We start from the raw sequence: 24,425 nt of genomic DNA on the forward strand, positions 1-24,425 counted from the left end.
CCGGGTGTGACGTCCCGCCAGCGCCGGAAGCGGCGGAGCTCGTGCCGTGGCCATGGGGCTGGGGAGACTGTCGCCGCCAGTGCTGCTGCTGTTGGGGGGCTGTCGCCGCCGCACCTCCCTGCCGGTCCTCCGCGCGGCGCGTGAGCACAGTGCCGCAGCCCGCGGCCGCCGAGCCCCGTCTAGGCTGCTCTCTGCGGCGAGGCCGCCTCCCTCCCCCGGCCTGCCCGGTTGGGCTTGGCGGCGCTCGTGCAGCAGCCGCGCTGCTCGGGACGACAAAGAGGCGCCCCCCCGGTCGCCTAGTAGGCCCGAGATCGTCCCAGGTAAGTCTCCCGCCGGCCGGGCGAATTCTCCTCGCTAAGAAGTCGGGAGGCAGCTCCTGTTCTTCCCCTTGAGGGCTCCTTGGTGCTCTCTGAGCCCGGTGGTTTCTTGCAGACGTTTCGTTACCCAAAGTAGGTAACGCCATCAGCACTCATGCTGATTAGCATCAACGAGCCCTCCTGTCAACCCTGAGCTTGTTTTAGCAGGTTCTGCCTCGAAGCACGAGTTCCAGGCCGAAACCCAGAAACTTTTGGACATCGTGGCCCGCTCCCTCTACTCTGAGCAGGAGGTAAGCCTTCCAGGGCGAAGCCAATAACATGGGTTTAAGACGTCCCCTCGCTCTGCAGAGCTTAGCTGCTCTTTGACTCTTTGACAGGTATTCATCAGGGAGCTGATCTCCAACAGTAGTGATGCTCTGGAGAAGCTGCGCCACAAACTGGTCTCTGAAGGAAGGGTCTTGCCAGAACTCAGGATTGATCTGGAGACAGACAAGGAAAAGTGCTTGGTTGCCATCCAGGTAGGAGGACCTATTTTTCTGCATAATGTATAAAAGCAACACGTTCCTCTTGCTATTCAGTGAGTTCTCTGTTTTCAAGGGTTAGCTGAAATTTGCTTAGTAAGTAGAGCCCAGTGAGGTTGATTCCAGGAGAATCTAGCCTTGCTTGTCCCAGAAAGAAACTGGGAAGGGAATTGGAATGCTTTGAAAGTTTTCCCAGAAGGGAAAGTGTTTATAATTTAGTACTGCAGCTACGCTGAATGTTGAGCTTGACTTAAGCGACATGGGTTTTATGGCGTGGGAAGGAGGATTTGCTTCTGCCTTTTCTGCACTGCACTAATGTTTAGACCATAACTGTCAGGGCAAAATATCAGAAGCAGTGCTGTGAGTTAATCATGATTCTTGTATCTTATGTGGAAAGGGGGTGGAGAAGGGCAGAAAAGGAGCCTGTCTCTTCCCACACATCCCAAAGTGCAGTGCTGGATTTGCGAGGGGCTCCTTTTCTGTTGCTTGCAGGACACTGGAATTGGGATGAACTATGAAGAACTTCTGTCCAATTTAGGGACCATTGCGAGATCTGGCTCCAAGGTAAGATGAAAAGGGGGGCTCTAATCCTGTTGCCGTGGCTTTGCATTCTCATGTACCTTTGAAGAGCAAACAGAGACTTTGTTTTCATAAAATTTCTCATATGTTTGTTGAATAAAATTTGCTGTAGTTTTAGCTTTGTTGTTGGATTGCTTTGCATTTTAAACATTTTAAAGAACATTTATATTGCTTGTCTGGGAGTAATTGACTTTGTTTTGCACATTCCCATGTATTGTTTATAAAGCTCTCTATTCAAGTAATGAGAGACTGTAGAATAACAAAAATAAATAGTAAACTTACTTGCATATTGGTGTGAGTGATATGCATATTTATTCATTTTTCCTTCAGTTTAAAACATGTCTGATTCTCAGAAACTGCCTGGACAAGTCCCTGTAGTTTTCTAGGCAAGATTTTCAAAAGTGGCTTGCCAGTGCCAACTTCCTAGGACTGTGAGAAAGAGACTAGCCCAAGGTCAGCAAGCTGGTTTTATGCCTAAGGCGGAACAGGAACTCGATTAGTCTTCCAGTTTCTAGCCTGGTGCCTTAACTGCTTCACCAAAATGGCTCTTGTAATTTTTATTTACAAAATACACAGACTGCATTTTCTGTAGTGATATTCCAATAACAGTTTTGGGAAAGAATGCCCAGGTGGTATGCTGGCTGTGGACTCTCAAGAATCCGAATGGCATTTGATGCTTTGCAAGCAGAGGTGGTAACAAGGTGAGGCAGACCAGCTGGTTCTTGCTTCATGCACTTAGCCTGCCTTATTTTGTATCTACAGGACTTTCTGGATACACTGAAGAGGCAAACAGAGACCAGCAATAAGATTATTGGCCAATTTGGAGTGGGCTTCTATTCAGTCTTTATGGTGGCTAATCAAGTGGAAGTTTTCTCCAAATCAGCAGAGCCAGATAGCCTTGGTTACTGCTGGCGTTCAGACGGGTAAGGATGTGGCAGAGGCTGCAGCTGAATAGTTAAAACACTTTATGGTGTTCTAAGCTTTGCTGGAAAATTGAAGGGCTTTGGATTCTACCTGCCTCCCTGATTGGAATCCAAGAATGAAGACAAATTTAGAAGAGCTGAGCAGAAGAGATGCCCAATTCTTTGCAAAACATTTCTGATGCTTCTGCAGAAATTGTGCTCAGATAATGAGTGCTATATTACTTTTCACCAGGGAGACTTGGTCTTGCAATTTTTGCATTAGGATGGGAGTCAGCTATGTACTGATTACTGCGTGTGGGATAGCACTTAGTCAGTGGGTTCATATTTGTAGTTTGCTTCTTTCCTCTGATTTGCTTTTCTAACTCTAGTTATGGGACGTTCGAAATTTCAGAAGCTTCTGGAGTTCAGGTTGGAACTAAAATAATTCTCCACATAAAGGAAGATTGCAAGGAGTTTGCCAGTGAGGAGCGAGTCAAAGGTGAGTAATGGCAGAAGGGATCTTTCTTTCTTATCTATGAATGGAGACCAGTTCCATGTCTCAGACCAGTGGATGAGATGCGGAGTCTGACTTGGGGGGAAAAAGCAGAACTGGGTGGCCTGTCCAAACCTGTTTTGAACCAGCTTTGGTCTCTGCAAATGTTGGGGGAAGCTCTCTTCTGCCCATATCCTGGTCACTGAGCCACATCTAATCCAAGGAGTCCTTGCTAGAGTGGAAGGATTAATGGCATAACTCTTTGTAAAGTACTTTCACATATGGCAAGTTGCTTCCAAATTTGGGGGGAAACGTCCTCCTTAGCTTGGCGGACTAAGGAATAATAGCTGTAATAGATGCTTTGCAAAATGCTTTCAAAATGTCCTGTGTATCCCTTGCCATTTGATAGGACGTGTTTATTTTTTTTAAAATTTGTCCATTCCTTCGGTGTAGCCCTGGTTAGCTTCTGCGGGAGCGTATTCCAGACCCTCCAAGTAACGCTTCTGAAGATGACTGGAAGGAATATTTTTGGAGATGGTGCCCAGCCATGAAAAGCTTGGTAGCTTGATTGCAATACTTAGAGTGGGTTTCAGAATCAAACTGGTTCAGGAAAAACTTCATTAAGTAGTAATATATTAGGTGGTCCTATTCTGTAGTTCTGAATTTCTTTTTCAACTCTACCCTGTCTGTATAGTGGCTGCCTGAGATTAGCGCCTAGTCCCAGTTACATATTGGTTGGATGAAGATCCCTACTGGGAGTGCAGAGGAAGTTGGCAGAGTTTTCAGCCCGTCTTTGTTCCCTTTCTAGACATCATCACAAAGTATAGCAACTTCATCAGCTTCCCCCTCTATCTGAACGGGCAACGTGTCAACACCTTGAAGGTAGAGGAGATACTGGGTGGTCCTTGGAGCTGGACTCGAGCTAAATGGCATATTAGCAAGTAGACGTCACACAATCCTCTGGTATCTCTAGAAGATCTCTGTGGAGGAAATGCCAGCTGCCCTTTTCTACCTTGCCACCCATGTACTATGGAAACACTTAATTGTTCCCTATGGTTATTTGGATCTCCTGTGGTTTTTGGGATTGATAAAAATTACTGCTGGCACCAGCTCCATCTGCAAAATGCTGCTATGTTCATGGAAACTTGCCCTTTTCTCCTTCATTGGGGCTCCTGCTTTGGGCATGTGGCTGGCTTCAACTAAGGATGTCTTCTCTCTGCTCAGGCCCTTTGGATGATGGAGGCCAAGGAGGTTGGAGATTGGCAGCACACGGAGTTCTACCACTTCATTGCCCACGCGTATGATGAGCCTCGCTACACCCTGCATTACAAGACCGATGCACCTCTCAACATCCGCAGCATATTTTACGTGCCAGGGGTGGTGAGTGGGAAGGATGGGCAGCCTTGCCTCGTTTGGCTGGTCTCAAATCTAAAACTGACATGGGAGGAGATTGTAACAGGATCGCACCTCACCTCAGGAGGATGGTCTTTGCACTGCAACTCTGATTTCCACTTGTTCTTCTCTTTCTTTCATACTTTCCTAGAAACCTTCCATGTTTGATGTAAGCCAGGAGCAAGGCTCCAGTGTTGCCCTCTACAGTCGTAAGGTCCTGATCATGACCAAGGCTACTGAGATTTTACCCAAATGGTTACGTTTCCTGAAAGGTAGTCAGAAGACCCCTGTTTAGGAGGAGGAGGAGGAGGCTGCAAATCGGCAGGACTGTTGCAAAGCACAGCCTATCTCTTTATTTACCTCCTTGCAGGGGTTGTGGACAGTGAGGATATCCCCTTGAATCTCAGCCGAGAACTGCTTCAAGAAAGTATCCTTGTCAGGTGAGGAAAAAGCTTGGTTCAAATGGTCTTGGTAGGCAGTGACGTGTGGCTTCTCTGGAACCTGCTCATCACGGCTGTAATCTGAAAAACTAATATTTTTGAAGGTGGTGTCCTAGCATTGTTGATATAAAAACTGTAGTAGTTTCTGCTTATCTGGGAGTCTGATGTTTTGTCATTCTAAGCAAGTACAGAAGGGGGCTACCAGCTTTCAAAAGAGAACCCAGCCATACTATGATGCCACTTAACAATTCAGCTGACCTCCCTCCATTGCAGTCTGAACTCCTGGTATGTTGGGATGGTTTGGATCAAATCAGGCATAAGTTGTGGAGAAGTAATGCCTCACAAGTTACTGCCAGTTTTGGCTTTACAGAAGGTCATATCCTCTTGATCCATTTCTTCTCTTGCTAATTAATGCATTATTGTTTGATCTTCTTGTGTAGAAAGCTCAGAGAGGTTTTGCAACGGAGGCTGATCAAGTTCTTCGTTGACCAGAGTAAGAAGGACCCTGAGAAATACGCCACATTCTTTGAGGACTATGGATTGTTTATCCGTGAGGGAATTGTCATGCTGGCTGAGCAGGAAGCCAAGGTATTGTGAGTGGCCAAGGAGGCTCCCATGCCTCTGAAGCCCTCTGTCATGGTTCCTTTCCTTTGATAATTAGGGCCCTACATAAGAGAGGCCAATTGGAGCTAGTCGTGGAGGGAAGGGTAGGCAAGCACACCTACCTTCCTTTCCCTCATTACTGACAAAACTTTCGTCTTAGGAGGAAGTAGCAAAGCTGTTGCGTTATGAGTCCTCGGTGCTACCTCCAGGCCAATTAACCAGCCTCTCGGAATATGCTAGCCGTATGCCAGCTGGCAGTAGAAACATCTATTATCTATGTGTTCCCACTCGCAACTTGGCTGAGCACTCTCCATACTATGAAGCAACAAAAAAGAAAAATGTTGAGGTGAGCAAAGACATTCAGAGCGAAGGTGAGTTCCGGGGAGGATGTAGCGGTAGTGGTGCTTGGTTTGTAAAGTTTCCCGCCTGGAGCAGAATATGGTGCTGTTGTTGCATCAACTTCATTCTGCAGGAAGCTCTCTACCAACTTGTTGTAAATGGTGGGAATGGGGTTTTAAGATTGTTGGAGACTTAGTGATGCTCAGTGGTTGAGAGTTTCCCAAGGGATCAAAGATAAGTATATAATCTTAACTAAATGACCTTACACCACCCCTCTCTGGGCCACAGGTGCTCTTCTGCTATAAGCAGTTTGATGAGCTGACTCTTCTGCACCTACGAGAGTTTGACAAGAAGAAACTGATCTCAGTAGAGACAGATATTGCTGTTGACCACTATAAGGAGGAGAAGTTTGAGGAAAGTCACTCAGGTAGGTGCCTAACGGGACCATTTCTGATCAATGGGGCCTGCCTTGGCCAGAAACGATTCCCTTGTGCTCTGGTGAAGAAAATACATTCTTGTGCTGTCAGTCAGCCTGTGATTTTGACGGGTGTGTTTAGAGAGTAAGGAAGAGTTTCTATCAGTTACTTGTAGAAAGATCAAGGAAAAGCTTGTTAGATCCCTTTAGAGATGGAAAGGGAATGACTGGAAAGAACTCTGATTCTCTCCTCAAAATGCTGTTTCAATCCTCCCATTGCAGCTGAAAACCGCCTCAGCTCCCAAGCAGTGGAGGATCTCCTGGCCTGGATGAGGAATGCCCTTGGCTCACGGGTCGCTGCTGTCAAGGTGAGGGATGAGGGAGGCCATGCTCGGTGGATGAGGTGGTGGTGGGAGCCGTAGAGCCCCCGGGGCTGTGTCATCCTAGGGAGCCTGGACTTCAGCTGCGTTTCCCGTAGCACATAACCCCAGTGAGATGAGGAGTATGGAGACTGGGTGCATCCCTGGACAGCCCCTCCTGCCCAGTGCTGCCCTTGGTGCACACACCCATAGCAGCCAGCCATCCTCTTTCCCTGGCTGCTTCAAGCACTCCTTGCAGGTGGAGTCTTACCTGCTGAGTCCTACTTGAGCTCCCTCCCCATTTCAGATCACTGAATCCTGGGCTTAATGGACATTTCTGCTGGTGGTCGTGATCAGTTACTTCTGCAGCAACATGTGAAATGCCACAAGGGCAAGGGGAGGAGTGAGTCAGCCGAGAGTCAGCAGGCTGAGGGAAGAAGTTATTTGTGTGAGCTTGGCAGTTTCTGGGGTGCAGAACATGTCCAAAGGTGTTTGTTGCCTACAGGTGACTCCACGTCTGGATTCACATCCAGCCATGATCACAGTGCTGGAGATGGGTGCTGCCCGCCACTTCCTGCGCATGCAGCAGCTGGCAAAGACCAGTGAAGAGCGAGCCCAAATCCTGCAACCCACGCTGGAGATCAATGCCGGGTATGGGGAAGAAGTCATCTGGGGACTCAGGCCAATTTTCTCTTAGGGAAGGGTCTTCTCCTTCCTGGCCTGCAGCTCTTACCCTGTCACTTTCTTCACTAGACACACACTAGTCAAGAAACTCAACCAGTTACGAATTGACCAGCCTGACCTGGCCCAAATGCTGCTTGACCAGGTGAGTTGCATCGACTGCTGGACAAAGTAAAGCTCTGAACCACCTTGACTTTTTCTCAGGGCATCATCAGGAAGACACCATTCTAGGTCTGGTAGATAACTTGGGAATTTGGCAAGTTACTACCATCCCTATTTTATTTTTTCTCTCCCGCCCTCCCCCCTTACAAGAACAGAGAGGAAGCTTAAACAAGTGGTGCAACCACACTCCTTTTGACGTGTATGAGTCCTGGTAGCACAGTAATTAGAACGCAGTATTGCAGGCTGATTCAGCTAAGTGCCAGGAGTTCAAGCCTGACTGCCTTAAAGTTGGCTCAGCCTTCCATCCTTCAGAGGTTGGTAAAATGAAGACCCAGATTGTTGGAGGCAATATGCTGATTCTGTAAAATGCCTAGAGCAGGCTGAAAAGCACTGTGAAGTGGTATATAAATCTTTAGTGCTGTTGCTATTTTAGATCCTGCTGCTGGCACATTAACGATGAGGGAGTTGGGAAGAGCTGTGTCAGCTGAACAGGGCCAGGTCTCCTTGGCACGCGCACACGCACACACACCGGGCAAAGGAGAATCTGCATGCCTCCTCTCTGCCCTCCTGGTCCAGAGAAGGACCCTTGCCTTGCAATTTTTGGCTGCGTTCCGACTCTGCCGCCTGGGTTGCGTGACCACCTCTGCTTCCTCCTCCTTTGGCTGCAGATCTATGACAATGCCATGATAACGGCAGGACTGAGCGAAGACCCCCGGCCGATGGTGAACCGGCTGAACGAGCTTCTTGCCCGGGCCCTGGAGAAGCACTGAACCTGTGCCATAAGCTCAACGGCCTCCTGGGGCTGCCTTCTCTGCCTGGGGTCCCAGATGGGGCAGCCTGCTGCAAGAGATGGTTGTGCTTCGTCTCGGATAAAATACTCAATAAAAACCCTGCACGGCTCCTGCTTCTTTACGCGGCCCTTCGGTCCCGGCGCGGGGCTGTGGCGTCGGCGGCGCCTTGGGTGGGTCGGCGGCCTGGCGGCAGGGGCGCTCGCGCGGCGGGAAGGTGGCGCCTGCGCTGCCAAAATGGCCGACTCGGAAGATGAGTTTCGGCTGCGGGATCCGCCGGGGAGATGGCGGCGGCGGCCTCGCGAGGTTGGCACAGCCGCGGCTTCCGCCGCCCGCCCGCCCCCCTCTCCCCGGAGCCCGGGCAGAAGCGACGCGGGGCCCCTCGGCCGGCCGGGAGGAAGAGGCGGCGGGAGGCGGCCGGGGAACCGCTGGCGGTCCCGGCCAGGTCGCGCTCGGAGGCCGCGCACGGCGGGAAGCGGCCCAGGAGGGCGGGTGAGTCCGGCGGGGGCGGCGGGGACGGCGGAGGCTGCCGCCGGGGAGGTACTGACTGCCGCCTGCTCTCCGCCTAGAGACGAGGGGCCGCGGGAGGTCGCCGCCGCCGCTGCTGCTCCAAGGGCCTGGAGGAGGCCCGCCGAGGACTCGAGGCCCGGGCGGCCCTACTGCTGTCGGAGGCCCCGGCTGCGCCTCGCACGCCCCCGCTGCCCGCCAGCCGCTGGAAGGGGCCCCCGGCTAATGCGGGCCCGGCCGGCTGGCTGTGGGAGCTGAGCTCGTTGACGGGAGTCCCGGCCGTCGCCCCTTGGGGGCTGATCAGGTGCGGGGAAGCGGCGGGCTCTTCTCCGGGGACCCTCCTTTCCCCTCCGGGGCAGCTGAGCCGTCGCTCTTTTGCGGCGTTTCTGTCCCCGGAGACCCAGAGAGACGCCGGACCGTCTCGAGGCCGAGATCGTCTCCCCACGGCCAGGTGGAGGTCTTCCGCCCGGGCGCTCGGCCGGTCCCGCAGAGCGATTCGGTCTCGCCCGGGCTGCCATGGAGCCGCCTCCTCCCTTTTCAGAGGTCGGCATCCAGCCTGCCTGGGGCGCCAGCGGAGCTTCCGGAGACGGAGCGTTTCCCAAGCAGAGCCGGCGACTGCTACGAAGCCGCCAGTCCGACAGATGCCGCCGATACCCTGCGAGATCTCCTGGCGTTGGCCGGGGAAGGACTCACGTTCACCCAGTGGAGCCTTGATGTGGGGCGGCTGGAGCACCCGGGTGAGGCTGCCTGGTGGAGGACTGGGAGGTCAGAGGGCTGTAAAGACCTTGGCTGCCTATAAGGGTGGTGACATCCCTGGCTCTTGATGAGCAAGTAATGCAGCCTTTTAAGTTTCACCTTTTGTAAGCAGCCATTGGAATTAGGGCCACAGAAGATAAAATGTCCAAAAATGTTTCTCTTTGGAGCTGTGGTTCTGTGTGCCTGTCTTGGCCTAAATAGATGTTAATTCTGCTAAATCTCACCCCCCTTGAAGGAATCTGTAGTATCTGAGACAAACAGGAAGGGAACAAAGCCATGGTATAAACAAAACATTTGATTTGTGCTCATGTGTAACAGTGACAATATTCTGGGCCAGGTTTATATTGATGATGGTGGTGGTGATTTTTTATAGAAGAAGAACAGATGCCACATGCTCAGCAAAAGGCTTTTACTTGGTTGTTGGAGAAGCAGCAGCAGCAGCAGCAGCAGCAGCAACTATCCCGAAAGTGCTCCTGTGAAGCAGTAAGGATGTAATTGTACGCAAAGGGTATCTAAATGAGGAATGATACTGAGCATCTACCCAAACTCAGTTCTTCAAGTTGTATAATTGCTTGGCAGCAGCATCACAATAGGGTTAAAGAAGTAACTGGATCTCTACGTAATATAAAATGCCCTCATTTCCTTTTTGCCAAGTAGAGAACTTCTAAAGATTCTGGGACAAAGCCAGGGTGTGAATTGCTGGCAGTCCTTTCCCCAAATCTTCCTTTTAAATGGGAGACCTAACTTTTTAGTGAGAAATTTAACATCTTCTATCTGCCTGTGGGCTGTGAAAGAGGAACGATTATGTTTTTTTCTTCCTTCCTGTTCTAGTTCCCTGTTGGCTCACTGACTGCTGCCTTCAAGGAGATGGTCAATAACCCTCATTTGAGCGACATCCAGATCCAGGTGGATAGCGGGGAAGTCTTTTATGCCCATATGTTTGTATTGTATGCACGGTGTCCTGAGCTTTTACAATTTGTAAGTAGCCATAAAGTGTTTAAGGCCTGTACATAGAAAACATTTTAACATTGTTCATTCTTGATTGTAAATTATGGATCCATATTTGTGGACTTTTTCCGTTTTCTTATCTCTAAATTTTCCTCTTGAGGTTGATTCTAATAGCATCGCTTGGAAGAGGAATACCAGTGAGGGGCACACCAGTTATTTCACAGCAACCAGCTATGCCTTACAATAGGCAAGTGCAAAATGAGGCCAATTCAGCAAGATGGAGGCTGTAAGAGCAGAAAAAAGGGTCTCTGGTCCAAGGGATTTAAAATTATGAGTTTGGTGATCCCTGAGGTCCAAAAGGTTAGCGACCCCTGCTTCCGAGTATTTAGTTGGTTGGAAACCATTGTGAAATTTACCGTATGATAGTTTTGAACAGAAGTGGAAGGCCTTGAAAAAACTAAAGATTTAATTGGTGGAAGGGATCAAAGGAACTTTGGATAGCTTATAGGACTGTAAAGTTGGTATTCTTATACAGGTAGTCCTTGAGTTATGAACGTAATGGAGCCTGCCAATTACATTTATAACCCAAAGATTTGTTGTAATGAATCACGTAAAATGAACATGAAAACTCCCTGCTTTCACCCATGCATTGGATAATCAAATGTGCAGGTTATTAGGTGCGCATGATGTATTTCAGGGTGGGGAAGGCCATGGGAGGCCTAGTGCTTCTGACCACCCAAGGCCTCCCCGACTCACTGAGATACCCCATGCTCCCCACAATTCCACCCCCCTCCCCCCATCCTGCCAAGCGGGTCTCCACAAGCACTCACCTTGTGAAAAGCAAGCAAGCTGTGTCCGCTCTGCCACAGTTCCTTTGCCTGCTCCTGGCGTTTCAAAAAGGTGAGAGCAGAGGGAGAGTGGGACGAGCACGCCCTGCTTGGCTTCATTGAGTCACCTAGGCTGCCTGCCGCTTTTAGAGTGATGGGTAGCCTCAGTGAGTCTCCCCCACAGGCTTCCAGTCTCGGTGCTCAAAGCGTTTACAAGCTGACGGGAGGCTTTGAGGCAGCAAAATGATGCTGCCTCAAAATGTCCCATTGGCTTGCAAAGGCTTTGCATGCTGAGGCTGGAAATCTCAGCACGCAAAGCACTGGAGATCACGCAGCTTCAAGCGGCCACCCGCTTTTGCAAGCCAATGGGACTCTTTGAGGTAGCGTGATTTCACTGCCTCAAAGCCTCCCGTCGGCTTGTAAAGGCTTTTGCCACGGATGTCGTCTGGTCTCTTGATCCAGAGAACCGAGGCCTAAAGTACTATGAGATCACTCTTGCGTGAACTTGCAGTACTTTAGGCCTCAGTTCTTTGCGAATGTACCAAAGCAAGCAAAGAAACCGAAGGCTTGCTAGATCAGGGAATAAGCAGGGTGAACGTTGCAGTTCCTCTGCGGTCAGTCGTAAGGGCGAATGACTGTTGTGGTGCTGCAACATTCATAAACTTGAGACTGTCATAAGAGCTTGGGGTGTGGATGTGTGGGAGATTCATGTCACAACTTTGAACTGTCGTAACAAGGATTACCTGTATTGTACAAAATGCAGATGTGTTTATAATTGCTGAGGCAGGAGGCCTTTTGCCTGGCAAACATAAAAACGGATGGTGGCAGAAAGCTTAATGCTTTTGAATGTCTGCAATACAGAACAACTTCCACATGTGGTCAGGAAAGTTTGAAAGAAGAAGGGAAGGAGCTTTGGGTTATGATTGCTGCTGCAGAGATTGGCGTCCCTTTCTGTTCTGCTACCAGATTGACCACAGACGTTTTGTGGTGGCTGAAGAAGGAGAAGTTGGAGCCTCCCGTGTGCTGCTACATGATGCTCCAGGGGATGCTGTTGCTCTGTTCTTGAAGTACCTCTACACAGCTGAACATTTCATACCCCAACATTTGCTGTCAGATGTGATTGACCTAGCAATAAGGTTGGTGTGTTGATGCTTGAGAGCAGTGGTTGCCAACCAGTGGGCCGGGGACCACTGGTGGTCTGTGAGAAAATTTTCATGGTCCGCAGAGAAATGTCACCCCCAAAACACCCCCCAAAGCAATTAATCCAGGCTGCATGGGAACACAAGGCTGTGCCACCCACATAGCCTGCGGGAACAAACAACACAAGGTAGTGAGGAGGGGGGAAAGGGCGGGGGGAACTTGCCCCATTCGCCCCAGGCGCCTCCCCTGGCCACCAGGCTGCTTCATGCCGCTTCTTTCTTCTGCTTTTGGCTGCATGCAAGGAAAGCAGCAAAAGTGTTTCTTTCTCTCCCCCAAACTCCGCCAGAAATGAGTCTTTGGGACCCTGCAAGGCATCCTGCTCCAAGAGGCTGTGCCGGCGCGACAAGTCTCATAAAGACTCATTTCTGGTGGAGTTTGGGGGAGAGAAAGAAAGACTTCTGCTGCTTCTGCTGCTTTCCTTGCATGAAGCCAAAAGTCTCTCCCTCTCTCTTCCCCCCTCGAGAATGGAGCTGGAGACGGTATCCTGCGATACCAAATAATGATCGATCGGTAGGAAAACAGGGTGGGGAATTTTCCCAGGGTCTCTGGTCCAAGGGATTTAAAATTATGAGTTTGGTGATCCCTGGGGTCCAAAAGGTTGGCGACCCCTGCTTCCGAGTATTTAGTTGGTTGGAAACCATTGTGAAATTTACCATAAGATAGTTTTGAACAGAACTTGTTTTGGTTTGCTATATGAAGCATGAGTAAGGATTCCATTATCTTATACCATGGATTGAATGAATGAATGAATTCCTTATTGGCTAAGTGTGATTAGACACACAAGGAATTTGTCTTGGTGCATATGCTCTTAGTGTACATAAAGAGAAAGGTACATTCATCAAGAATCATAAGGTACAATGCTTAATACAGTCATAGGGTACAAATAAGCAATCAAATCATACTAGGAAACAGTCAATATAAATTGTAAGGATACACGTTACAGTCATACAGTCATAAAGTGGGAGGGGATGGGTGATACGGAGTGATGAGAAGATTAATAGTAATAGTAATGTAGACTTAGTAAATAGTTTGACAGTGTTGTGGGAATTAGTTGTTTAGCGGAGTGATGGGAAAAAACTCCTTGTGTCTAGTTGTTCTGGTGTGCAGTGCTCTATAGCATCGTTTTGAGAATAGAATAGAATACTTGATTGGCCAAGTGTGATTGGACACACAAGGAATTTGTCTTGGTGTAAATACTCTATACATAAAAATACGTTCGTCAAGAGTCGAGAATCATAAGGTACGACACTTAATGAAAGTCATAGGGTACAATAAGCAATCAAATCATACTAGGAAACAATATAAATCGTAAGTATACAAGCGACAAAGTTACAGTCATACAGTCACAAGTGGGAGGGGATGGGTGATAAGGAGTGTTGAGAAGATTAACAATAATAGTAATGTAGACTTTGTAATAGTTGAACAGTATTGAGGGAATTGGTTGTTTAGCAGAGTGATGGCTTTCAGGGAAAAGTAGTTTATGTCCAGGATATGAGGAATCTGTAAATATTTTCACAGCCCTCTTTTTGACTCGTGCAGTATACAGGTCCTCGATGGAATGCAGGTTAGTAGCAATTATTTTTTCTGCAGTCCTAATTACTCTGTGAAGTCTGTGTCTGTCCTGTTGGGTTGCAGAACCAAACCAGACAGTTATAGAAGTGCAGATGACAGACTCCATAATTCCTCTGTAGAACTGTGTCAGCTGCATCAATCAGCAGGACTGTACTCAAAGAGAGAAAGAACATTTATGTATATTTGTATGTTTGCAGGTTTGGAATGAAAGAATTGGCTGTTCTGTGTGTAGGCCAACCTAGTGAAGAGGTATCTGTAGAAAAGCCAGCTGATGATAAAGACGAAGTTGAAAATTTTGAAGAACTTTTGAAATCCATGTGGCAGGATGAAGATGAAGAAACTGCAGCAAAATCTGTATGCAGAGATGAAATCAGTGACAATATGAATGAGCAGGAATTAGAGGAGATCTATGAGTTTGTGGCTACCCAGCGCAGAATGACATCTGATGAAGCCAGGAAGGAAAAGGTTTGCACTGAATACAGACGTGATGAAGTGGAAAAGAAAATTGGCCAAGATGGTGCTTCTTGCCCAAGAAAGGTGCTAGAGAAGCCCAGAAGAGGCATGACACTTAGGAAAAGTGAAATAAAAAGTGATCAAGACTCATCCAAATTGAAAACCTCTATTGCCAGCATGGAAAAAGATCTGAAAAAGTATTCTGTTGAGTTCCAGCGAGATTTTAAGGAAATAGTGTCCTTCGGAGCAAGTACTAGAAAAGAGCCCACAAGTGAGATTCATCTCAGGTTAGCGGGGGATTCCACTCATAGTAATCATCTGGAGAGGTCTACAGCCCAATTTTCTATGTCAGAAATGAACTGTTGTTCTCTGTGGGAGAAGAATATTAACACAGCCAAAGATGAAATTACAGCAAGAAATTCTCCAAGATTTTTTCAAGTGCCAGCAAAAGATCTCCAGATGACTTTGCCAAGAGACCTAGAAGTTCTTTTCTCTCCAATAACATCTGCATCACAACCAAACATATTAGATAGGCTTCCCTCTCAAAATGATAAGCAAGAGAATATAAACAGGAAGGGAGAGGCTCCTATTGGCAGCCTAGAGAAGTCTGGTGTGGTGAATCCTCATGATCTGAACATGACGGGTGATCATATTGTAGTACTGGATTCTGATGAAGAGCTGGAGCAGAAGGCAGAAAAGAAACAGGCAGAAGCCGCTTCAAGCTTCTCTGAGCAACACTCATGGCATAAAGAGAGCCCTGTTGGTGATGTCATGAACTGCTGGAGCCCAGGCCCTCCCCAGCAGGATGTAAGTAAAGTGGGAGATGGATTGGGCACACTAATGTGTAATGAGGCACAATCTTTGGGTGAATGCCATCAGCCCTTGGACCTGAGTAATCACAAAGAAGGCAGCTTCTGGGGAGGTTTAGGCTGGAGTGAAGAAAGGACATTGGTGGTGCCTGAAACTCCTGTGGCAGCCTGGAATAGCTTGGATGATGTGCAGGTTGAAAAATCCAGGTTGAATTCTTCCCTTGAAAAACAATGGACTTATGAAACCCAGACAGAACTGTCTTGCAACTATAAACCTCTGCCGGTGCTTTCATCTACTTCTTTGCTCGAAATAGTGAAATCTGACAATGGCCTGTGTGCAGCAGAGAGAGATGTGGTGGTTGTGGATGATAATGAGGAGGAGCAGGAAGCAGTGCCACTATGTTCAAGGGGCATCTTTGTAGAACCTTTGGAGGCAATAATTGCAAATGCCAGAAATCCTTTGAGGACTTCTGTGCACATGTTTGACATTCAGAACAATCACCCTGTGACTGTTGCTAGTAGTGTAACTAATTCAGCAGCTACATTCCATTTTGGAATGGGAGATTTGCACAACTCTCAAAATTGGCCTGGAGAAGACTCTGATAGCAATGAAGCTCTTCCTGCCTCCTCAAGTTTGTCTGCTTCCATACCTGTTCCAAAGGTTTCTGGTAAGTTGCTGCTTTGGGTCAGTTATGACAACTTCTTTGACAGTTAAGGCTGCTTTGTAACATGGCCAAAAAAACCCCAGTTACTTAGTTGTTAGCTGTCAAGTCCTTTGAAGCTCGATGAATGTTCACACTGAAGCGCAAGACCAGAATCCTGGCTAAGCTGCATTGGGTCCTTAGTTTTGCAAAAGACAGTGATCTTTGGATGTATCCTATTTCCTGTAGATTCTGGGAGGGGAGCAACAATCTAGAAATTCAGTTTTGGCTTCCTCCTTTTTAAAGCACTTTTCTAATTAACTGTTGAATTTTTTTTTATTTAAAAAAAATTGTGCATGATGGGGATTAATATCTGATAGCTGTCTTCCCAGAGGTTTGGAATGATTTTACTGTGGACTAATAAGTGCAGTATGTATGGTGGTGATAGACAGGTTTTGCAGCAGAGTATAGCCCACGTGGCTGATTTGATTTAGTTTTGATCAGTTACAGATCTTGCCTGCCAAGCCAGGGACATCTCTTGTGTTACTCCGCTCATGCCCTTTCCACCTTATTCAAGCATGGACACCCCAGAACTGAAGAAGGAATTGAGCAGGTGGGTGCTGTCGGGATTGAAGCAGGACCCTTCTGTAGGCAAGAACTTGCAAAAATACTTTACAGGTTGTGCTTACTTGCAAATTGTGATTTGGCCTCCTTTTTCCTTAGATTTGGTGTTCGTGCTCTCCCAAAACGGCAGATGATTTTAAAACTGAAGGAAATTTTTCAGTTTACTCACCAACAGGCAGGAACCGACTCTAAGAAAAAAACTGTGCCGGTTTCTACCAGTTCCTTTTGGAAACTGCAGCAAAAATGTCTTTCCCCTTATCGACTGCTTCAGGGGAGCCCAAATAGAACTAAACATATAGATCTCTCTGAAGGAGATGCTCAGGGGCCACAGGCTGGACTTGTGTGGCCGAAGGGAGTTGCTCTTCCTGCAAACAGATTAACTGATGGAGAGGGTAATGGAGATTTAATCCTGACAACTTCTGAAGCGTCAGCTGGCACAACAGGAGCTGGAAGTGAGACTTATGCAGCATCTCAAAGGTATGGGGCAGATGTGTTCATTCTTCCATTCTGACTTTTTAGGCTGTTGGCATGTTTCAACAGATGTTGAGGAATGAAGGCAAGAACTTTGAAAATCACCTGTCCATCCCCTGTCCTCAGACAGCCATATTCTCTACCTTTAGTTAGCCTTAAATTGGGGGAATGGTTATGTTGATGCTGTGTAGTGGATGTGAGTAGTTCTGGTCTGGGTTATACCAAGTACCCACCTTTTTAAAAAATAAGGTACATTTAAGAGATTGTCTAGGTATCGTAATGCCTTTTCCTTTCTTATCCTGTTCCTAGTTCATCCACGGAGTGTAAAATCAGTATGCTGGCAGAGAAAGAGGAAAATGTACTTGCTTCTCAGATTGCCGCTAGTGGTGAGGATCAGAAACTGGAAATCTTGAAGCACTATATTCATTCCAACCCATCTCTTTGCCAGCAAATCCTGCTGTATCAGCCCATTAAACTGTCTGTACTGCATGCAGAACTAAAGCAGAATGGCATGAGGATTGCATTGGACAAGTTGTTGGACTTTTTGGATACCAACGGGATCACGTTTACCACTGCAGAAACTCGGAGAGAGAAAAAACACCACCTGCACAGATGCAAGAAAAAAGGGCAAAGTTGATGCTAAGCCCTTTGGCTATTTGATATTCTTCGAAAAGGTGAACTCCTGGAAGTTTTTTTCCTCTGCAACTTTCCAGTCAGTTCATTTTCATGTTTATATGTTTTTCTTTGCTCAATCCTTTTTTGAGGGGGAAGCAGGGGGGAAATAATTTGTGTTGGGGTTTGAAGTGAGTTTGATCCCTTTTAGCCAAACTTTGGACAATGGATAGTGTGCGTCCTTAGAGCAGCTTTGGACAGGTGTGCTGATTGCAGGGGCAGTCCATTTTCTCGTTGACTTAGATATGGGTTGTCCCTATTTGGTAATAAAAGATGTTTTCTGCGGATTTAAATGCAGAGTTTTCCACAGACTGCAGCTGATGGGGGCAGGTCATGCTTAATTTGGTTAAGTCAAAACTGCCTTGTTGCCCAAATTGAAGATTTGAGCTGCTTGATGTCAGAGTTGGTCACTCCCATCCAATCCTGAGGAATGATTTCAGCATGCCTGTTGGGATGACCGGTTAAGGCCAAGAAGTATCTTTGCCCTACCTTTCCCCTATGGCTGGCTGATGTTGGAGGAAAAAGCATACTCCTTCATTTGTAAAGACAACTTTCAAGTTTATGTTGCCTGAGTACCACCCAAGTAATTTACTACAAAATTGTCTCCCAGGGGGTGGTGTTGTGTAAAAAAAGCAAAACTGGGAAGAAGAGAGCAAGATGATGTGATGTGAGAAGGCAGCATTTTTACTGAACACTAAATTTTTGCTTCTCAAAGATTTGGGAGGACTGGAGGATCAAAACCGTTAATACTTGCATAGGGGGGTGGTAATGCATGTCTTCTTTTAGACTGCTTAAATTATATAATTGATTTCATTACTTACTTTCCCTGTTAAAAAAACAAGAAATCATTTTATGTACTAAATGTGAATAAATCTTTTAAAAATGTCATTGGTCCCACATTGCAACGTTTTTAATCGTTACTGCCCAGAGTCATGTATATAAGATGGGCAGACGTGTTTATTAAATAAATAAACATTAACATTATGTCATGCCCCTATGTAAGAGGTTTTACATGATTTCCATACCACCACCACCACTCTTCGCCTGAGGAAGGATTTCTCTGTATTTAGTGTACAACCTATGTGGTATTTTCAGTTACATTGAAACTGTAATACATTAGATACAATTGTTAGTTATGGTATCTGACAAAACCCATCATGAGTGATAATGTATGAGGCAGAGTAAGAAGCCCAATTTTGCTCCCCTCAAAAACAGTATAGCCATCCTTGTAGGGGACATCGTAGATAGAACCAGGCTGAGAAAATCAATAGAAAGAGATGAAGTTGTCCCTTCTGAATCTGTTGTGTAGTTTCTTCATTGTTATTGCACAGAAAACCTTGTTCTTCGATTTTACTTTAGGAAGCATCTATTTCAGTCAAACTGGTGTTCCTTCCCCAAAATGTGTTTTTAAAAAACGAATACTTCTCATTCCTTCTGTTAATTCTTACGAATTAGTACAGCCAAGTATGAGTACTACTTCCTTACTGGATGCCTTTCAATGAACTCAAACCTATATTCCTATACTTGCACTGGCACACAATCAAATACAAACTTGACAATCTTACATGGATTTAAAGGACAGAAACATTTTAAAAACTTCAGTAATTTATATCACTTTTAAGCAATACTTTATATACAATGGAAAAAAGACATGCATAGTCCAAATACAATGTTGAAAACAGCATTTTCATAACAAAAAATCCAAACACTGTTAATACCATGTACATGAATTCAAGGACATCCTTTTTGTCTGTTGCACACAGTTTATTTAACAATATGCTATAGAAGTAAGAAATGAGTTTGTTCCCCCCTCTATACAGTGATTGAATCTTGAATTGTTCATATTTATAGTAATAATAGTTTGCATGATTTACACTGTAATTGCTTTTCCTCAGTTCAAGTTCACATCAAAGAATTACAGAATACACTTCTTCCCTGTTAAAATTAATATGTCCTAAGTAGTGAGTGTCCCTATTTTTTTTTAAAATCTAAAACCAGTTTTATCAGAGAAACAAGCAACAATTTCTACATCTGCAATGTGTGTCCATGTGTGCAAGAGTCAGTTCCTATCTTTCCAAGGGGTAGTAATACTTAGGATACTTGCAAAATCCAGAATAGAATAAGACTAAAACAAAACAAAACTTTCTGCCAAATGTCAGAAATGTAGCAAGATACATTAGAATGTGAACATTTTTCTCCTTTGCTAAACACCGCTGCTTAGTCTTGAAAGTACAAATAAAAAATATGAATATAATGGACACATTTTCCCCTTTAAAAAAGTAAAGTCAACAATAACAACTAAAAAAAACCCACAACAAGGAGACCAGATATTTTAACCACACCTGGCTGGCTTTAACAAAAAAATATATATTCTCTTTTTTTTTAAACAGCCATTCATCTATTCACAGGTAGAGGATGAATCAGTCCCATCTAGGGCTTAGCTTGAGCTACAAGTCTTTTTCAGTTCAAGAAGTCCAGGAACATGAGAAACTATGGGATGCTACAAGCCCTCCACAAATTTTTCTAGTGTGTCACCTCCTGTGGTATCACCAACCAGGGACAGCTCATTTGGTAACACGTTCCTATTTGGGGGGTTGAGCTGGGGAAGCATTGCACTCTGCTCTGGGTTGCCCAAGTGTCCCTGTTCCATGGAGCCAGCCATTGTAACAGCCAACCCAGGATGAGGTGAGCCAGTCTGCGGTGAGGCATGGTGAGGAGAAGGCTGGGGCTGAATCCTGGGGGATGGGCTGGAATGTGGTGGCTGGGATTGGGGCCTGGGGGACTGAACAGGTGCTGGAGAGCGCACCTGGCTGCTGAGGGAGGCATTGATTGGTTGGCCAGGGAGGTGGGACGGGGGGGCTTGTCCTGAGAGCAGATGCTGTTGGGGGCTCATGGAATTTGGCTGGCCTGGGGAGCCCATTTGTGGCTTAAGTTGTTGTTGCTGCTGCTGCTGCTGCTGCTGTTGTTGCAGGAGTCGCTGGATGTTAGGGCTGCTATCAGCTCCCATGGCTGGCTGCCCCATAGGATTCAGCTGTCCCATCTGAGCTAGCTGCCCCATGGCCCCTGCTTGGATTGAAAGATGCTGCTGCTGCTGCTGCTGCTGCATCCGCTGCTGCTGAATGGCTTGGGCATAAACTCCAGGGCCTGGAGGCTGCGGGAACTGGCTGTGAGTGGCCAGCCCAGCTCCACCTTGCTGCTGCTGCTGCTGCTGCTGCTGCAGTAATTGTCTTCTCAAGATCTCCCTGTACTGAGGACTCATGTTGGCCATAGCCGGATTGTGAGCTGGATTCATGATGCTGATTGACTGGCCCTGTGCAGCCAGGCCTCCTATGGCTGGTTGCTGGGGAGGGACCCCTGGTCGTGGGACACCTGCTGGCAGTGCACTCAGATTCTGCAGGCCTGTTTGAGCATGCAACCCTGCTGGTGGAGGTGGCTGCTGCAGTGGACTTGGAGTTTGTGGCATGCCTGTCTGGGGTTGAATGCTTGGCTGGGGCTGCATGCCAGGCTGGTTTGCTACGTATTTGGCTGTTCTCTGCTTTATAAAAGCTGCCATGAGCTGTGGGTTCGACTTCAAAATATTCAGCACCTGTTGCTGCTGCTGTGGGGAACTGGGAGATTTCAAAGTCCGCAGTAACTCTTGCAAAGCATTTGGAGGAATCGTTCGGGCTGGTGGCTGCACGCCTGGCATCCTTGGGCCAGTTACTGTTTGTTGGCCAGGTATGGCCAGGACTGGCCTTGGCATTCCTGGCTGCTGTTGGGGCACCGGAGTTGATGACTGCCACTGCCCAGGCTGCAGGTTGGGCAATATTGGGCCACTGACGGAGTTAGGTCGGGGCACATTCATGCCAGCCTGCTGCATGGGATTGACCGCCCCCACTGCTGTGCTCACCATTCCTGTTCGGCCTGGAGGCAACCCATTGCTGCTCACCCGGTAGAGTTGCTGCTGCTGCTGCTGCTGCTGCTGCTGCTGCTGTTGGGCTGCTTCGATTTCAATCTGCCGGGCTGCTTCCACAGCTCCTGGTGGGGGTTGGGCAGGCGGAGGCGGAGCAGCCACCTGGTTGGAAGGCTTGCCTGCTGAAATGGGAGGGGGCGCTGGCGTTCTCCCTACAGTAGGAAAAGCCGCTGGTGACATGCTAACGGGGGAAGGCTGGGGAGGGGGCTGAGGAGTCTGTGGGGTGCTTGGCTGCTGTGTCGGGGTCCCAGGTGTTGCTGAGGTAGGAGAAGGCAAATTCTGCTGAGGCACGTTTCGGGTGGTCATGGTTGCCATCCTGCGGCGAATCAACTGCGCCTGCTGCAGACGGTGTTGGATCTGCTGCTGCCGGAGCTTATGCTTGATGTTGAGGCAGAAGGGCACTGGGCATTTATTCTCTTGGCAGTGTTTGGCATGGTAGCAACAAAGAGCAATCAGCTGTTTGCACACAGGACAGCCTCCATTGGTCTTGCGCTTGCAGCCTTTGGTGTGCTGGACAACACGCTTCATCTTCTGGCAGGATGGCAACGAACAATTTGCATTGCGACACTGGCAAGCGTGCACTAAAGATTGAATGCATCGCTGGATGCTGAGCCGACGGGATTCCTGGGGGCTCTTGGACTGCTGTTCCCCTTGGCTGTTCCCGTCATCATCCAGGCCCAAGCCCCACTTCAGCATCTTATGCTCATGGCTCTTGCTGTTATAGCAGTTAATGCAGAGGTCGTAATCCTGAAAAGCAAAGTGAGAGATATCAAGATCAACAACCTACCATGTGAAAAAGTATGCATGCATGCAGTTCTCCTGCATAAAAGAATAGGGAAGAGTTTGTTGAAACTAGGTGTATGTACCTCAGACATTCCATCTGTCACAGTTTTAGTTCTATTAAAAGTCATTCAATTATCAAGAACATAATGAAGAACTCCAGTGGCCACTAATACAGAACAGCCTTGCTCAGAAAATAGGATTCTTACAGAATTCCCACATAGAGAAGTGTTACTATGGCTTTGTTCATTGTGTAAAACTGATGCTCAAATCATAATAATTGGGCCCACAGTTATGTTATTATATATTATGTATTAATCATAATCATACATTATTTTTAAAAGTATTGTAGAAAAGAAGAGACAGGTTTGCAGGCCAATTCAAACCTGGAGTAGCATCACAGCAGGCAACATATACTTACGTCACAGACAGTGCAATGCCACCGTGTTTCCACATGATGTTTACACTCATTGCAGGTATAAACAAAACGATCTTGCCCCTGGGTGTGCAGCTCCACAAGCATGCACAGAGTGGACCACTTGGAGCGACGTAATGAGGAAAACTCCCAGTGCTTGTCCCTTGCTAAAGTGAGGAAGGCATCCCGGCCATCCATCAGATCACAACTAAGTAACGGGTCTGGATCCACAATGGGGGGTAAGGTGTTGATGACGGGCCCCGCGTGTAGGTGAATTACAAAGAAGACCTGCCATGTGAAGGCAAAGGAAGAGGTGAGCACAAGACAATTTCCAACAATGAGAACTGCCAAGTCGCCAAGATACCACATTACTTAATGTGGTCTACTTCCCTCCCTCTCTCTTTTGTAACATTAAATTTTGCAAATGTGACTGCAAAAAAAGGAAATGAGAAGGGCTTGGACATAGTACCTCTTTATGTTTCTCCATTGTGGCATACAACTTCTGAGACAAATCATTCGACACATTAGGCATGGAGGGTTTCTTCTTGTTGGCTCGGCTAAGGCTGCTCTTATTCTTGTTTGTTTTCTTATTATTCTTCTTCTTGGCATTCTTGCTGTCACCCTGGCTTCCCTGTGAAAACATCAGGAAGCTGCTCAACTCTTCCTCTTTTAAGGCATGTGTGAAGAGAACACCTGCTTGCTAGGAGGAGTGGGCAAGGGAAAATCAGACAAGCTAAGCGAAAGTGATTCCCCACAATAATAGACTGATTTTCTATAAGAAAAATATACACCTCTCAGCAGGACTGCGGACAGTCCCTTAATTGTAGAAGGAACCTTCTTCCTTCTTGCATCTGTATGAGACAGAGGGAGCAGCCTGTGCTACTTTTGGCCCATCAAGTTCAGAAAAACTGGCCACGGTCATAATTAAACAAAAAAAATCCCAATGAATTACATGGTTTTTCTTTCATTTTAACTGAACTAGTTCTCTTTGCTACCTACCTGTGTTCTGCAGCTGCAAAAAATAAAACTGAAGTAAACTATTGCTTTACTCTTTTATGAATATCAATATTTTAAAACCAAATATATATATATTGTCAACTGTTCCAAAAATTTAATGTGAATTGGGCACAAGAGCATGAACAGAATATAAATATAGTGCAAAGCCAGTAAACAAACCAAAATTATTAACATTATAGTAATAATGATATTTGTATGTACCTTCCTGTTTAAAAAACTTTCTTGACCTGCTTTCTTTTGTAGGCTACTTGCCTATAACAAAAAATAAGCATGAAACACACATTTACCCCACTCATCTGAACACAGGAGACTGGCACGGAAGCCAGCTGGGCGGGCTAGCCACTTTCTCTCAGCCCAACTACCTCATAGGGTTGTTGTGGGGAAAATAGAAAGAAGGTGTACTAAGTATGTTCACTGCCTTGAGTTATTTATAAAAGTAACCAAGGTGGGATTAAAAAGATCCACCTCCTCCTTTCCCTCAGCAAATAATTTAAAAAGCAACAGAGGCAGGCAAGCAAGGCTTCCTGCTGTGTTGCTGTAGCACAAAAACCCTTTACATCATGCCTTCCCGTCTAAACTATCAGCATAATCAATCCATGATGGGCTTGTGCAAACATATGGAGGGGGGAGGGGAACCCTAAGTAGAAGCTACAAATTAAAGCGTAATCTATTATTGGAACAGTTGGGACATCAGAAACACCACCATGCAAAACACCACCAGATTGTATTTTGACCCTCAGTCATTCTCCCCTTGCACAAACTCTCCCACAGGTTCTTGCTATGGGGTTAA

At 46.8% G+C, this 24,425-nt stretch overlaps 3 protein-coding genes across 6 annotated transcripts in view; 2 read left to right on the forward strand and 1 right to left on the reverse strand.

The window, feature by feature from the left end:
• Nucleotides 1–13: 13 nt before the first annotated feature.
• On the forward strand, nt 14–8,091 carry TRAP1 (TNF receptor associated protein 1). 2 transcript variants are annotated; one of them, XM_026683324.2, is made up of 17 exons: nt 14–320; nt 522–607; nt 695–835; nt 1,331–1,402; nt 2,180–2,340; nt 2,709–2,818; nt 3,621–3,694; nt 4,037–4,192; nt 4,356–4,476; nt 4,575–4,644; nt 5,085–5,232; nt 5,408–5,593; nt 5,875–6,013; nt 6,284–6,369; nt 6,866–7,011; nt 7,114–7,186; nt 7,872–8,091. In XM_026683324.2, the coding sequence occupies exons 1-17, from the start codon at nt 53–55 to the stop codon at nt 7,971–7,973; spliced, it is 2,139 nt and encodes a 712-aa protein (XP_026539109.1). In that variant the 5' UTR covers nt 14–52; the 3' UTR covers nt 7,974–8,091. The 2 variants fall into 2 exon arrangements, with proteins under 2 accessions (XP_026539109.1, XP_026539110.1); XM_026683325.2 differs by having other exon boundaries at nt 525–607.
• A 184-nt stretch (nt 8,092–8,275) lies between these two features.
• On the forward strand, nt 8,276–18,359 carry SLX4 (SLX4 structure-specific endonuclease subunit). Its single transcript, XM_087942352.1, has 9 exons — nt 8,276–8,483; nt 8,723–9,235; nt 9,628–9,737; nt 10,086–10,232; nt 11,996–12,165; nt 13,999–15,731; nt 16,209–16,317; nt 16,428–16,805; nt 17,109–18,359. The coding sequence occupies exons 1-9, from the start codon at nt 8,276–8,278 to the stop codon at nt 17,434–17,436; spliced, it is 3,696 nt and encodes a 1,231-aa protein (XP_087798478.1). The 3' UTR covers nt 17,437–18,359.
• Nucleotides 18,360–19,058: 699 nt separating this feature from the next.
• The window catches only part of CREBBP (CREB binding lysine acetyltransferase), a 42,995-nt gene continuing 37,628 nt past the window's right edge, over nt 19,059–24,425 (reverse strand). For all 3 annotated transcript variants that reach the window (XM_026683321.2, XM_026683320.2, XM_026683319.2), the window contains exons 29-31: nt 23,088–23,249; nt 22,625–22,906; nt 19,059–22,170 (exon numbers count right to left, since the gene is read on the reverse strand). In XM_026683321.2, coding sequence (XP_026539106.2) covers nt 19,972–22,170; nt 22,625–22,906; nt 23,088–23,249 — 2,643 coding nt within the window. In that variant the 3' untranslated portion in view covers nt 19,059–19,971. The remainder of the gene's footprint in view (nt 22,171–22,624; nt 22,907–23,087; nt 23,250–24,425) is intronic.

Source organism: Notechis scutatus, chromosome 12 (assembly GCF_049901735.1).
Source record: "Notechis scutatus isolate UNSWTSFEM ecotype Mainland chromosome 12, rNotScu1.2, whole genome shotgun sequence".
NCBI classification, from domain to species: domain Eukaryota; kingdom Metazoa; phylum Chordata; class Lepidosauria; order Squamata; family Elapidae; genus Notechis; species Notechis scutatus.